Below are 14,601 nucleotides of genomic sequence, written 5' to 3' on the forward strand. Positions count from 1 at the left end.
CTGATCACTTTCTCTCTGCAGGAGGATTAAGTTTCCAAAACTTTATGGAATCTGTCTCTCTTTGCTGCCCTCTAGTGGTTTTGTGTTTGTTTTCTGGTGGGTTGTGTTCTCTGGCTGCTCTTGTGATATTAAACTGTACATTATTAACAAGGCTGTTCAGGGATCTCATAGAACAGGTTCACTCCATATCAGATGGTCCTACATCATTTGATTAAAAATGTTCAAAACTACAGCACAATTCAACAATATTAATAGTACAGTATGAATTATAACTGGTCCTTTTGGCTCATCAAAATATGACATTGTGCTCATTTATTGTAAAGTTGTGTTTTATCTTATTCATTCCATTTTTTTCTGCACGCTAGGCCTATATCAAGTAATTCACACAAAAAAAAACTCAGACAAGGTAATATTCCATCATTAGGAGTACTGTATTGCAGTAATCAACGATTAGATTAATTATTATTGCATATTTTTGTTATCATTAGGCATAATGATTATTTCCTTTATTAATCAATCCATTGTTTAGTTAATACAATGTCAGGAAATATTAGAAAAAGCACCATCATAATTTCCCAGAGCCCAATTTAGCACATTCAAATGTCTTTTTGTTTGACCAACAGTCAAAAAACAGAATATGTTGAGTTTACTATTTGAAGCTAGCACATATTCATATTTGACAATCTCATACAAAAAAAATGTTGGTACAAAAAGTAACTTAAATCAGTTAAAGTGACCTAGTCAATTAGTGAACTTTATCAATTCAGCTTTAGAGCACTGACTGGTTTCTAAGGCCTTGGAAAATGATCATTTGTCTCACCACACTTGCATAGTGCTAACAAATCCCCACAAAGAGACCAATAATTAGTTCTACATATTTAGTACTTTTGATATTCATCAAAACAAAACAAAGTACTACAATAAAGTGGTAAAGTGAAGTTTTAATCTGTCCCTAGCTTGATTCCAGGTCCTGGTCATGTCTATATCGTATTTTGTTGGTTCCACTGAACAATGTGTAAGATGATGCTACAGTATGTGACACGATGATGTGTTAATGATGCAGACCATTCATTTCTATAAATACAATTATAACTGCATTCTGTGAAAGTGGTTTCTGTGTTAACTCATGTAACCAGTGTGTGAAGGAGTGTTGTGCATAATTGTTGTCCATTAATCCAGTATGACGTTGAATTTTGACTCAGGACACTTTGGTAATTATGTGGATACACGAGCCATTCACCAATGGAAATTACAGTTTTAGCATTAACACTTGTGCGTGGTTGACAGCTTTACTTCCTCATTGTTTGGGGTCGTACAGACCCTATATCACACCAAATGTGTAAAAATAATCATTTTATCTTAAATCTTTTCTTTTTTTTAAATATGGGCAAAGCACATTTGATTTGACAATATTTCAAAATACAGAAATTACCATAAAGTTCTTATGTCAAATATAAAAATAATTCATGGAAATTGACTTGCTTTCCACTGATGGTCATGTTTTATATCATATTATTTAGGCAATTCAAATATTCCTTTGTCATTCACATACAAAGAAATGTAAGCAGGAGCCCACAATTAGATAATGACTCATTGTCTTATGTTTTGTAGATATTTCCTATTCCAGAAGATATTTAGTTGTCAATACTGTAAATAATAGGATTGTGCCAGAATGTTTGTCTTCCATCAGTACACCATCATACATTTCAGGGCAAATCTCTATTACATTTTCCAGCACAACATGTTTTTCTGTTTTCTCTGAACTTCACTTGTTGAAATGAGATTGCATTCTCCATGGCAATCAGCCTCTCAAGATTTCCAGAAAGAAACTATGTGGGCTGTTCATTCAGAGTGCCCTTGGTTTGTGAAAAGGATGCTTTCATGCAGAAAAAGCTGCAGTCATTCAGTATGTTCTGGCTCCTGCAAACAATTGACAAAGTACTGTTCAAATGTTCAGGTCAGACAATTTATTAATCCCAGTAGGCATTTCATTTGCAGCTTCCCATTCCATACAATCCGTTCAACAAACAATAGTATAAAAATTAATAATAATAATAGGTTCAGTAATCTAAGGTAGTAATAATTTAATGGTTGTAATAATGGCATGTCCTTCTGCTTTCTCTTTGTTCTCTGACTAAACATTCACTCTGGATACCATGTGTGTTGATGTAATGAATGCATTCATGTTCTTCACTGTAAAGCAAACGTAGTGATTTATGCCCTTATGTCCCCAGACATCTTTTAAATATCTTTATACATGGAAAATAAAACCAGATTGCATCATTAGGCTTCATGAATCTCATAGCAGAGAGTGAGCTGTTTGCAGTCTTGACACAGAGCGTCGTGATCACTGCAGCAAACCATGAGGGTTGCTACTGTTCACATAACAGATGCAGTCATGTTGGGCTGTGCAGGCACGTATTTCCAAGTGGCAATGTGTGATGCTTATATAAACAAAATGAAAATACATTAAATTAACAGGCCACCACTGAACTGAAAACAAACCAAATTATTATGACGGCATTGTAAAAGAACATAATGAACACAATTAATTAATGCTCACTCTGCCTGTGTTCATGACACCGAGGATTTGGGCAGTTATGCTGTCCATCAGTTTATTCAGCCGTGTATCCATAATAAGAAGGGAAACACCTACATCAATTATGTTTAAACAGATAAGAATGCTTTAAAAAACATAAAATAATAGTATAATAATAATAGTTGTTTCAAGCCAAAATGTTTAGAAAAAAATGTTTTATATATATGTTTTAATACATTTGGAAAACTCTTCTCTCTATATATTTACAGACTTATCTAGAGCTCATAACATTAAAGAAATCCACACATGTCTACAGAAGAGATCTTGGGTGCTGTTTCTGTTTGGGGCTGCTCTGGGCTTCTATAAAAGGAGTGTGTTCTCTGGATGAGACGGTGACGCAGGCACTGCACTTGGTGTGGTTGTATAAAGAGGGGATGCTCGGCTCTGTTTCGGAGCACACCTAGGAAAGCAAATGGGTTGCTAGGATTTTAGCCTGGAGACGCTTCACAGAACATGGAGATGAACGCAACTGAGAAGATTTACCTTCCCGTTGATGGCATCCTCGAAATGTTCGACTCTCTCACCGGGCATCTTCAATCAGGCATTACGCACCCAGTTCTTAAGAGCGCAGCCCTTACACCAGTAACCCAGAACCCCAAAGTCTCACACATATCGAAGACAGGCATGGCTATCATTAAAACGGGCAAAGGGCTCTGGAGACAACAAGACAGAAGAGTGGTTGCAAGTAGGTCGAGTTCTGGCAATCGGCAGGTTTTGACTGATAAACAACCAAAAAGGTCCGTGGATCTGCTGGAGTTGGGTCTGGCCAACCCCAGGAACTGTCACAGAATAGTTGTGCTTGGCGCACCCAAAGTAGGCAAAACCAACATCCTCCAGCGGTTCTTGGGTAAGGAGTTTGTAGAGCACTACGAACCCACAACCGAGGATTTCCACAGAAAACTGTTCCACATCGGAGGGGAGGCATACCAGATCGATCTTCTGGACGCTGCAAGCGAAAGGGACTTCCCTGCTAAACGGAGATTATCCATTCTGACAGGTGAGCCCTGTGATGATTAAAATTCGTTGCAGTTGTGTTGGCTAAGATGTTTACTCTTTTTTTAAGAGACACTGTAGACCTTCAATTGTTTGTGTTTTAGGAATGTAACTTAACACAAAAATGCCATTATAACCTCATTATTGAATGCAATAGTCTTTTTGTCCATAATGAAAGTGATGCTCTCTCTGTCCCCCTCCAGGTGACACCTTTCTGCTTGTGTTCAGTTTGGATGACAGAGAGTCCTTCAATGAAGTGTGTGAGCGGCTCAACGAGATCAAAGCTGCTAAGGCAAAGTTACTGAACAAATTAAAACATCCCGCGAGAGTACCGCCAGTCGTGATATGCGGAAATAAAGTGGACTTGGAGGCGCCGAGGGCCGTCAGACGGTCAGAGGTAACAGAAATACTCGGCGAGGATGTCGCATTCTTCGAAACCTCTGCTAAAGATGGGACCGGAATGGAAGATGTGTTCAGGGCCCTGGCCACTCTGGGCGGAATGCCTGGCGAGACGAGTCCGTCGCGGCACCAGATCATATCCATCCTCACCTATCAGTCGATGTGCATCTGCCAGCGAGGCAGGAGAGGGAACCGGGGACTCGGTGCGCCCTGTGCCGCCGTCGATCCCCTGGCTTGCCGCCCGAGCTTCACCAGCGACCTGCGGTTGGTGCTAGAATCAAGCACCAAGCACAACAAACCCGAGATGTGTCAGATTCAATGAATTGTGAGCCTTCTCGATAAACCAATTGCAGTAGTATGCTGCAATTTCATATTATGTAAGGAGTTATACTCCGTAGCACCTGGCTGGACCAGTGCAGTCATCTTTTGTTTTTGTATATGTAACTATTTATATTATCTTATAATAAAAAAATATATATTTCTAATTGTCATCTGTGCTTCTGTTCTAATATTCACTTTAATTCCAAAATTCAAGAATCAGATCAATGTGTGGAGATATAATTGGATTGTGTTCACTGTTCATGGACGTCAGCAGTCGATGGCTTTCAAGTGATGATGCACAACATGACCATACGTGTGTGGGAGGACGCTCAGCGTGAGGAGATGACTCACACACATCTAATATTTCACATTTTAAATCATCCCGTGACACTATGAATGGCATCAAGAGCATGTGTTACAATGCCTGGTTGAGCAGCACTAATTAGCCAACACACTCGTGTCTCCATGGTGTTTGAGGAAAATACAACGAGTAAGCCATCATGAATTTAAGAGAGAGATTGGACTCTGTGAAATCAGCACCATGGAGAGAGAGCCCACATAAATCTGAGATGAACCACTGAGTAGAAATTAGATTTATATCCTGAAAAACAGTCAGCCTTTTCATTTTTTATCCAACCCACTCATCAGGTCTCTAAAATATGGTTTTGAGTATCTTAAAATGAACTGACAAAGTAATCTGTGCTGCTAGGATGTTAATGTTCAGTACTTTAAAGTCTGGTCAGGTATTCTATGTCCTTCACTGTATTCCCTTTCTAAACCTTCTCTCACAAATAGCCTTCTATAATTATTGATGCAAATTAATGCCTGTAGGGTCTTTGCTGTAAAGTGAAGTTAATGATTATTTATAGAGTGGGAAATAGAACCAGATCACAGTTGCTGAAGCTGGTGGTGCTGCAAATGACTCGTCATCAGGCTTCATGAATCATAGAGCACAGGGTGAGCTGTTTCTCTAGCCTTTCCGCTGAGAGCATCGTGATCACTGCAGCAAACTACAGGGATTGTACGCAAGTTCTGCTCATAACAGCCTTATGAATAACAAATTCCCAGTGCACAGTTATGTCTGGATGCAAAAGTACATATTTTCCAATGGCTTCTGTAAGGATAACACTGGGAGATGCTTATCTGAGCATACAAATACATGAACACTACAACATGGTTGATTGAAATGTCCGCTTCTGAACTAAATGCTTACACATTTCTCTGGCTGGAACAGCTCTTCAAAGCAATAGTTCTTACTAGAAAGTGAGAGGGCGTACATCCTTGGTGTTTCATCACTTATATTCTCTCCTGCTCAATCTTTAATTTTGATTAGAATTGTTGCTGAATGGGTCAGTGAATCACTTCAAATAACAATACTTAACACAGCTTGTATCCACATCAAACTGTAACATTTGATAACACTAGATTTTAAAGTCTATAATGTTTTTAAAAATGTATCTTTTCCTATACTCAGTGCCAAATTACAACAATCTGAGACTGTATTAGCTGTTATTTGACTTAAGTTAGTTTAGTTGTAATTACAAATCAAAAGACCAGTAAAAATCTGAATTACCTATTCATAAGGATTAAGTTATACATTTATGCGCCAGAAGAGAGTTGGAGTCTATTTAAAGAAGAAGATGCAATTTCCTCTGTACTGGGAGAGTAATAATTATGTTTAAAAGGCAGTAAAATTGCTTATTGACATTTTTTTTCCAGCCAAGCACTCATTTCATGATAGCCCTTGCAAGCTTTTAAACATATATTAACATTGAATGTTCTGAGTTTCATCTAACCAGAGTGATTGATGGCAGTTCTTACAGTATGATACGGAGTCAAATTAAAATAAAAGCCTGTGCGGCCTGTTTTATTTCTGTATAAACAGGGTAAAATAAGGGGCTGTTCCCATGACAGCTAAACAGAAAAGTAACACTAAAAAGGAAATAATAAATTAACACAATGTGAAAAATGGCAACGCCTTAAATAAGGAATTTTAATATTGAAGATAAAACTCAAACAATCCAGATTTGGCCTATAATAACATGTCTTGCCAACCTAACCCAGAAACAAGCTTAGTTAGACTTTATCTGCTCTATTACCATGACTGTCATTGGGGGTTGGAGATCGTCGTCGTTTGTCCCTCAGCATGGTGGTCCCTTTGTAGCCTCTGACTGATTTGTCTTTCCAGCCTCACCAGTAGAGCTGGCAGTATGCTGTCCAGCAAGGCCAGTCCATACCAGGAGCAGCGCAGGCCTCTAATAAGAAGGAAAGAAGAAACATCATGGAAAAGAGAATCAGTGTAGCTGCAATGATAGGTTAATTAATTGATTGTCATTTTTCAATCAAAAAAGCCAAACATTTCATTGTCCCAGCTTCTCAAATGTAATGCTTTTCTTTGTCTTTTATTGTACTTTACTGAATATTTTGGGTTTTTGGAATGCTAATAACTTAAATGACCTATATGCATACATTGTCCTTAAACTGTGGGGAATTATAACAGGTTTTTTCCCCTATTTTCTGAACAAAATGATGAATCAAGAAAATAACGAGCGGATTAATCAACAATGAAGACAATTGTTGCAGCCCTAAACAAGCGGTTAATCTTTCACTTGCCAGTGAAAATGTAAAACTTTGAATTCAAGTATTGAAAAATGATATAAGTTAGTGGTGGGGAATCTCTGGTCACCTCGTGATTCGATTCAGATTCAGAGGCCAACGATTGGATTCTAAACCGATTATCGATGCATCTCGATGCAACAATTTGTTAATGTACATTTCCATGCGTGATTTTAAAAAAATATGTAAATATTAATCGGCGTTTGTTAGATTTTGACATATACAGTATTTGTCACACACAAGGTTTAATGAATTTCTTTTGTCTACTGAAGTCCCCTTCTCTCCCAGTAATCTTCCACGTCAGAGGTTCAGTCATGTTTAAAGTTGGAGAATTGGCTTCTTAGAACATGAAACATGAGGTGGTCAGATGTAATGTGATTAAGTATCTGAACAACCTTTATGTGTTTTGCCTAATTATTTGATGTATATCTTATTAGATTGCGTTTACAAAATTATTTTTTACCCACTCCTAATATGAGTCATGCGTCACCTGTCATCCAGAATAAGTTGTCCACTCTGTAGTAATTCTTGGACGTTGCTGGATGTACCAAAGACTTCACGGAGGCCCAGTTGAGGGCTAAACAACTCCCAATGCTGTTAAATACCACAAACAACATTATCACATTTCTCAAAATGTGTTGAATACTGAACATAACCTTCAATGACAAAGAAGATTACACAGAAATGTATAGAATATCTTCTATCAGCGCATTTCATGTTGCCATAAATGGTTCACCTTGTGATTAATGCCCTCGGACATTCTCATTCCCATCACCAACACCTCCTCCAATCTGGCAAAGAAACATCTTTCATAGTGAGAACTTCACAGAGACTATGCTTTAATAGTGACAAGGACAGGACAGAGTGGGTAAATGGACACATCTGATAATAGTGTTTCACAAGGACAGAATGTCTGAGAAAGCAAGCACATGTACACCAACCTCCGACACTATGCTTCTCACACTGTGGATTGGCTGATACACAATTGTTACATTTCACATGAAAACGACAGCTGCCTCCTTGTGTAATTCAAATACACTCAATAATTGTGTAATTCAAATACACTCAACAAATACACTCAATAAAAACAGCTCACAGTTCTAGATGGCTCAGTTGAATCCGCCTCCGTGTCCCATGTCCCCTCTGTTGGACTTCACGGATCCAGACATCTGGCTCCAGAGTCTGGGTCCGGGCCTCCCGAACAACACCTCCGTCCCCGAAAGGAATAAACCGCGCGTGTGCTCCTGCCACAGACAAAAATTTTAACTATTTCACAAGTACAATATTTATCACTCACTGCTTGCAATCTACATAATAACTCACCTGGGCCGACACCAATGTACTGTCTTCCCTTCCAGTAGCTCGTATTGTGATGACTCACTGCCTTCTAAATAACACAAAGTCAAGCATTATCGTCTAGTCGTGATTGTTCCTCTCAGATGTGTTTGTGAGTTAATATGGTGCAAAACAGAGTAGATACTGTATCTGCCATGTTGGTGGAGACATTTCAACAGAAACAAAACAGAAGTCTTCCACATCATATATTTGAAGCAGGGCTGTGCAATTAATACAACTTTCATGATTACAATTTTGGCTCCTGATGGTCACAAAAACAATGCAATCGAGAAAAACAATTATGTTGGACGTAACATTTAGCAAGTAAACTCTTATTTTGTCTTGTGTTTTGAATTGGAAAAGTATCAAGTGTTAATTTCACAGTTAAAGTGTTATCCCTGTTGATTTTTAAGTAAAAAAATATATAGATATTTTCCAAAAGTTAATGGGTGTGTTAAATAATCGTGATTTCAATATTGGCCAAAATAATCATACTATTTTTTTCCATAATCAAACAGCCCTAATTTGAAGTTATTGTGTTTTATATGTTGTTGTGTAATGCATGTTTAGTCCTTATAATAATATTTTAAAGGTTTTCAACTAATAAACAAAAAGAATCCGTGTTCCCTAAGGTGAGGAGGCTAGAAGTGAGCCGACTTTCTGCTCAGGACTTACGTGTCTTGCAAAGTTCGACACCTCGTACTGCAGAAAGCCATGCTGGTGGAGACTCCTCCTGGCACACTGGTACATCTCTGCTGTTACATCTTCAGCGGGCATGGTCACCTCTCCTCCTAGCACCTGTTTGAACAGCTGGGTGCCTCGCTCCAACGTCAGCTGGTACAGAGACACATGGTCATCGCACACCCTCAACAGTTCAGACAACTCATTCTCCCAGGATTCAGCGCTCTGTTTGGGCCGACCGAACATGACATCCACTGACACCCTCCCGGGACACAGCATCCTGGCCTCTTCCACAGTTAGCAAAGCCTGATGAGAGCTGTGGTCTCTTCCCAGAATTTTCAAATCCCCATCCTGCAAAGACTGAAGAATTGAAAAAAATGTGAAACATGCAATAACACAGTTTCTAATCTAATCTTCTTAATCCTATAGATGATATATTCACCTGGACCCCGATGGAGAAACGATTCACCCCCGCACGGCAGTAGTCCTCTAACTTTGACTTTCCCACAGGAGTAGGGTTGACCTCGAGTGTGACCTCCGCCTTATCTGAGAGATATGCCCGCCTGGAAACACTTTCCAGCACTGCGGCAATGGTTGAGGGGGGAGCCAGGCTTGGAGTTCCACCACCAAAAAATACAGAGGTAATACTACATGGAAATATCAAAATTAAGGGAGGGGGAAATTGTGTGTTAAAAGCTGAATTAATATGGAAAGCAGGGCTGGGCGTTATATAGATAATATTACATTTCATATTGATATATGGGACTGCACCCTGTCTTAGACTTTGGATATCCTAATACCATAATTGGACACATGCTGTTTTTTTCCTAGTTTTAAAAGCTGCATAACAGTAAAGTGATGCCATTGTCTGCATCCACCTCTAGGTAACCCAGTAAGAGTGTGCGCCCCATGTGTGTTGAGTCCTTTGGAGCGGCCCAGGGTCAAGGCCCTTTGCTGCATGTCATCCCCCATCCCTCTCCCACGTTTCCTGTCTATCAACATAACTATCTAATAAAAGTGAAAAATGCCCCAAACATAATCTATAAAAAAGAATGTCTGACTATTCTAGTAGTTCATTATTTCCCTTTACACATTGATTCATTATTTCCATGTAACTGATGCTAATTTATCAAAAATCTCATTGTGTCTAGACATTTAGTAAAAGCACCAATTGTCAGACCCACAATATTACCGCAATATCAATATTGTGGTATTTGGTAACAAAATATTGTGATATTTGACATTGTCCATATCTCCCAAATCTATTGGAAAGTCTAAGAAAATCACCATACCGTGAAACCTGACTGAGCTCCAGCAATGTCTCAGTCTCCCGCTGAAGGCACTCAGTCATTACGGGGTCATTGTTCTCTTTGGGTATATACTTGTTAAAGTTGCAGTAGGAACATCTTCTGAGGCAGTAAGGCCACTGAAGAAGAAGAGAGAAGGTAGGTGTGTTATTTGACATTGATTAGCCAAAGTTTCTAGATATGACAGAGCATTTGCATTAGACTGAAAAACAGATGATTCAGTGCATGGGTATAAATGTTTGTCAGCACAGAAATATTGAATCAGTTAAATAGACCAAAGCCAGCTCACGTGCACGTAGAGAGATGCCTGCTTTGTTAGACGTGGAGGGACTCCCCGTTCAAATACATCCTCACTTAGTTCTCCGCCAGAAGTCTCAGAATAGCGACGCAGTCCGGGAGAGAAGGCACGTCTGGCCGCATGCAGCGTGTGTCTGATCATTCTGCTGACACTGTTTCTCTCAGGTTTCTATCTATCTGTCTGAAGGTTGTCCTTCACCTGAACACATGGTCCCGTTGCGGCTATACACGAGTCTGGCACCATCATAAAGATAACAATGGTAGCCCATACAAGTTTCCATGACAACAATGCGGCAGGACTAATAGACAAAGTAGCGAAAAGTCATTTTGTCTGTTTACAAATCTCTTCTGGTGGTTGACTTGTTACGTCGCTCCAAACAGGAAATACTTGTGATTTCCTCTTTGTGTGTTACACAGTTTGACCACTCAGAGGCGCTCTAAGCCTATTACTGGCGCAAGCGTTCCCACACTTCTTGTCCACTAAATTCTAGGTTGATAATTTAGAAATCCCATGCAAGTAAAAACTGGTGATGAATCCCACTCTGACTCTGAAAACTCTCAAAAATGGCTTAACCTCTTCAAATCCATCTCCTTTGTTTGATTTGGGGGGGGGGGGGGGGGGAGTGTATAACAGAAGAACTGCAAGGCCAACATGCATGTATGAGGCTTCATTTGAAACCTAAAATGTTCTTATTTTTTAATTAAAAAGATGTTGGTGATTTGTTCTGTTATTGAACGAGTAGCCTAATTATGTGTGCCCAGGTGCTTGATCCCTTCAACTATGCACCTGTAAAGCTGCTTCTACAGTTTGTAAGGAGAAGGTGAACTAATCTGAATATTTATTCTGTTCATGTTGGCCTTTTTTGCATGAGGCTGGGCTGCAGGTTTTTGTAAACACCGTTATTTGTGGCAGTGTCAACACACATATTTGGATTATAAATCTGTGCTCTACTTACACAGGATCAAACTAATTTAATGAGCTATTGATTTCTCTGGTCACCCGGAAATAACACTGTCTGGTGAGCTGACAGTGAGATAACCTTGTAAGGTCCCATTTGAAATCAGTGCTAATTTTAACAGAGAAACAAAAAATCCACAGTGTTTGAATCTTAATAAAAGTATTCACTCACCAGGGTTACATTTACACAAATATCTTCATTTCGTTCATTTTGTGAACTCAGTGATGGTTATAAAAATGATGGTTACATAAATCACATATCTGATGTGTTAATTAAGAAATGAGCCACCACATCGACCGCAAATAAAGGCTATTAATCCTCTCCCATCCTTGAAATTTTATCAAAGTACAAAATACAAAAGTTCAAAAGGAAGTAGGCTACTTCATCTAAGTATTTAATTAAGAATGTCAATATATGTGAATGTGCTCACTGGCAACTTCTAACCCTGGGGACATTTTCCACTTAATATTAGAGCTAGTGCCAATAGCCAAATTGAGAGAGAGACAGAGAGAGAGAGAGTTTTTTGCTTTCATTTAATACATAGAACAGTTTTGTTATGACTTCAGTCTAGCAAGAAGGTGGAAAACGTGGTTATCCAAATAAAAAGAGTGAATCTGTGCTGTAAATCTGCAAAATGGATAAAAGAAAGAAAGGTAAGCTCGCTGATTTAATATACAACCTATCCAAGGGCTAACAAATAGCCTATGGCTTGGACTCTGCTTTCCTTAAATTAAAGCTACAAAGCTTAAATGAGCTTTACCAGTTTGCATGCTGTTTGGAAGCAATTTTGAAGAAACATTTATGGTCTGGTGATCCTCATATTATCATTTAGTGCCTATTATAAGGTCAATATTTCAATTTGGCCAACCAAATTAGTCATATTTCCATCAGTCTCAGCAGTAATTCCTGTTTTGTGCTAATTTGTGCTGCTCATGAACACCATTTTAGCATTCTCATTGTGAGCATGTTATTATGCCATATCATGTAGTCTTATACAACAGTGATTGTAATTGGCAGTACTGATAATGAGCATACAGCCCATAAGATAAGCCACTCATTTTAGCGATAGAGTTGTTTTTCTTCACCACTCTTTATTATTTTGTTACATATTAATTTGGTACACTTAAAAGCTAACAATTCTATGGAAAGAGAATGTATAAACATGATATGCCTTACCAATGATAAGGGTGAGCAAATCCACATTACGTTATGTATTTTTAAAAGGATCTCCCACAGAATTAAGGCTTATGGTGGTCGGCAGCAGGGGACCTTGGCAGTTCCTTCTGACAAATGCCATACTTGGGAGGGAGGAGTTTTCAAAGGATGTCACTGGCATTTCCGACAGCAGGAAGAGTACTGGAGAGCTGGCTGGTAGACGAGTGGCTGTGATCAATGGACCAAACATCTTTGACAAGGATATATCTCAAACTAAAAGGAAGATGGAACTGAGAAGGTCTAAGTGCTTGTGTATTCCTGGTCCCCATGCCTTTCTTGTTGTCTTTGACATGGAGAAAATCTCCCCGAATGAAATAAAAACCCCCAAACTGTTGAGGGAACGCTTTGGAAGACATTGTCCGAGACACTGCATGGTTCTCCTGGCGTATGATGGAAACCTGGAGGGAGCTGACCTGGAAGACAGGGTGCAGAAAAGTGACTGGCCCCTGAAGGAACTGATCGAGAAGTTTGGTGGACGTTTTCACGTTTTCAGCAAGAACTGGAGAGATTGCAGCCATGAAAGAGTGCTGCTGCAGAAGATCGAGAGGATGGTGGCCTCCTTAGGAGGGGGCTACTTCTCCAGCAGTAGTTTCCAGAAGGCTGAGGAGTGTGTGAGGAAGGAGGAAAAGAGGCTCATGAAGCAAAGGACAGCAGAGATAGAGAAGACATGGAGGGAGATGGAGCAGCAATACATAGCGGAGGAGCTGTATCACCAGAAGGACACCTACACCAGCAGTGTCAGTGCTGAAATTAGAGCCAAGGCAGAAATGGACAATGAATGGCTCAGAACCTCCATGGCAAGAGGACTAGGGACGGGTTTAGTTGTGGGAGCTGTCATGGGTGCATTGTTTGGGTCCATAGAGGGGCCAGGAGGGATGGTTCTTTACGGGATCATAGGTGGTGCAGTAGGTGGATCGGCAGGAGGAACAGCCCAGGTAGCTATAGAGCATATTGAAGACAGAGTGGCTCCTTCTGCCAGACTCAACTTCAACTCAATCTTCATCAATCGCTTCTTTGCAGCTCCTCGACCATGACAGCGTTGTAATGACTTATTATGACCATTTTTTCAGGAATAAAATGACATGAAATGTATCTAAGTAATAATAATGATAATAGTAATGAATAGAATTTATATAGCGCTTTCACAGACTCAAATTTGCTTTACAGGGGAGGTAGAAAACACAAAGTGTTGCTCATGTAGTTATTAAGGCTAATTTGATACCAAAGTAGATTAGAAAATGTGCCACTACCTTTAGGTTAAAACTAAAGCTCGGCTTGTTCCATGTGATGCAGCGGAAGGGAATTGCTAAAGGTCACAAACACTAACTCTCATGGCTGATTTAAACTGTAAATTAGTATTTTGGCTACATTAGTTGTCATTTGTGACAGCACATGTGAGAATGTGTTGTTTGGCAATCACAACATTCAATCTCCAACATTTCCCTGTGTCTAACTATAGGTTAGTTAAAGAGTAGCTCAGATAACATTCAGGGTGGAGTCTCAACTGAGAGTGCCATTGTCTAAAGCATTGCCCGTTTTCCAGATAACACACACCTTAGAGCACCTGTTCAGTGAAAACCATTTGCAGTCTACGTATTATATATTACCTGAAACTGTGAATAGCAGGAGCCTGAACGCAGGGTTACCTGGACAAGATCAAACTGAAGAGGTAAGGCCACACTCTGCTCAGTAAATGTTTTTATCTTTACATTATTTCCTGTTTTACTTTTGGAAAAACAACCGATTTACCTTTGAATTCAGACCTTCAAATCATTTATGGACCTGTTGCATAATCTGAGAGTGTTTTCTGAATGTCAATGTAGACAAAGCTTAACATTTCAGTAGATGCTGTTTTGTGTTGACTTGTACTGTAGCCTCT

The 14,601-nt window shown here is 39.4% G+C and overlaps 4 protein-coding genes across 5 annotated transcripts in view; 3 read left to right on the forward strand and 1 right to left on the reverse strand.

The window, feature by feature from the left end:
* The first annotated feature begins 2,876 nt into the window (after positions 1-2,876).
* rasd2 (RASD family member 2) lies at positions 2,877-4,482 on the forward strand. Its single transcript, XM_034895303.1, has 2 exons — positions 2,877-3,596; positions 3,796-4,482. The coding sequence occupies exons 1-2, from the start codon at positions 3,053-3,055 to the stop codon at positions 4,311-4,313; spliced, it is 1,062 nt and encodes a 353-aa protein (XP_034751194.1). The 5' UTR covers positions 2,877-3,052; the 3' UTR covers positions 4,314-4,482.
* Positions 4,483-6,352: 1,870 nt separating this feature from the next.
* rsad1 (radical S-adenosyl methionine domain containing 1) lies at positions 6,353-10,940 on the reverse strand. 2 transcript variants are annotated; one of them, XM_034895302.1, is made up of 10 exons: positions 10,813-10,939; positions 10,541-10,758; positions 10,237-10,370; positions 9,387-9,591; positions 8,939-9,304; positions 8,252-8,315; positions 8,025-8,172; positions 7,665-7,719; positions 7,419-7,522; positions 6,353-6,567 (listed from the first exon to the last, which is right to left on the reverse strand). In XM_034895302.1, exons 2-10 carry the CDS (start codon positions 10,688-10,690, stop codon positions 6,420-6,422), a joined length of 1,374 nt encoding a protein of 457 aa, XP_034751193.1. In that variant the 5' UTR covers positions 10,691-10,758; positions 10,813-10,939; the 3' UTR covers positions 6,353-6,419. The 2 variants fall into 2 exon arrangements, with proteins under 2 accessions (XP_034751193.1, XP_034751192.1); XM_034895301.1 differs by having other exon boundaries at positions 10,541-10,940.
* A 1,091-nt stretch (positions 10,941-12,031) lies between these two features.
* Positions 12,032-13,804, forward strand: LOC117958362 (GTPase IMAP family member 4). Its single transcript, XM_034894693.1, has 2 exons — positions 12,032-12,160; positions 12,732-13,804. Exons 1-2 carry the CDS (start codon positions 12,142-12,144, stop codon positions 13,754-13,756), a joined length of 1,044 nt encoding a protein of 347 aa, XP_034750584.1. The 5' UTR covers positions 12,032-12,141; the 3' UTR covers positions 13,757-13,804.
* A 108-nt stretch (positions 13,805-13,912) lies between these two features.
* btr02 (bloodthirsty-related gene family, member 2) overlaps positions 13,913-14,601 on the forward strand; it is a 4,001-nt gene continuing 3,312 nt past the window's right edge. The window contains exon 1 of the mRNA XM_034894691.1: positions 13,913-14,391. The gene's annotated coding sequence lies outside the window, so the exon portion shown is untranslated. The remainder of the gene's footprint in view (positions 14,392-14,601) is intronic.

This window comes from Etheostoma cragini, chromosome 15, assembly GCF_013103735.1.
Source record: "Etheostoma cragini isolate CJK2018 chromosome 15, CSU_Ecrag_1.0, whole genome shotgun sequence".
NCBI classification, from domain to species: Eukaryota; Metazoa; Chordata; class Actinopteri; order Perciformes; family Percidae; genus Etheostoma; species Etheostoma cragini.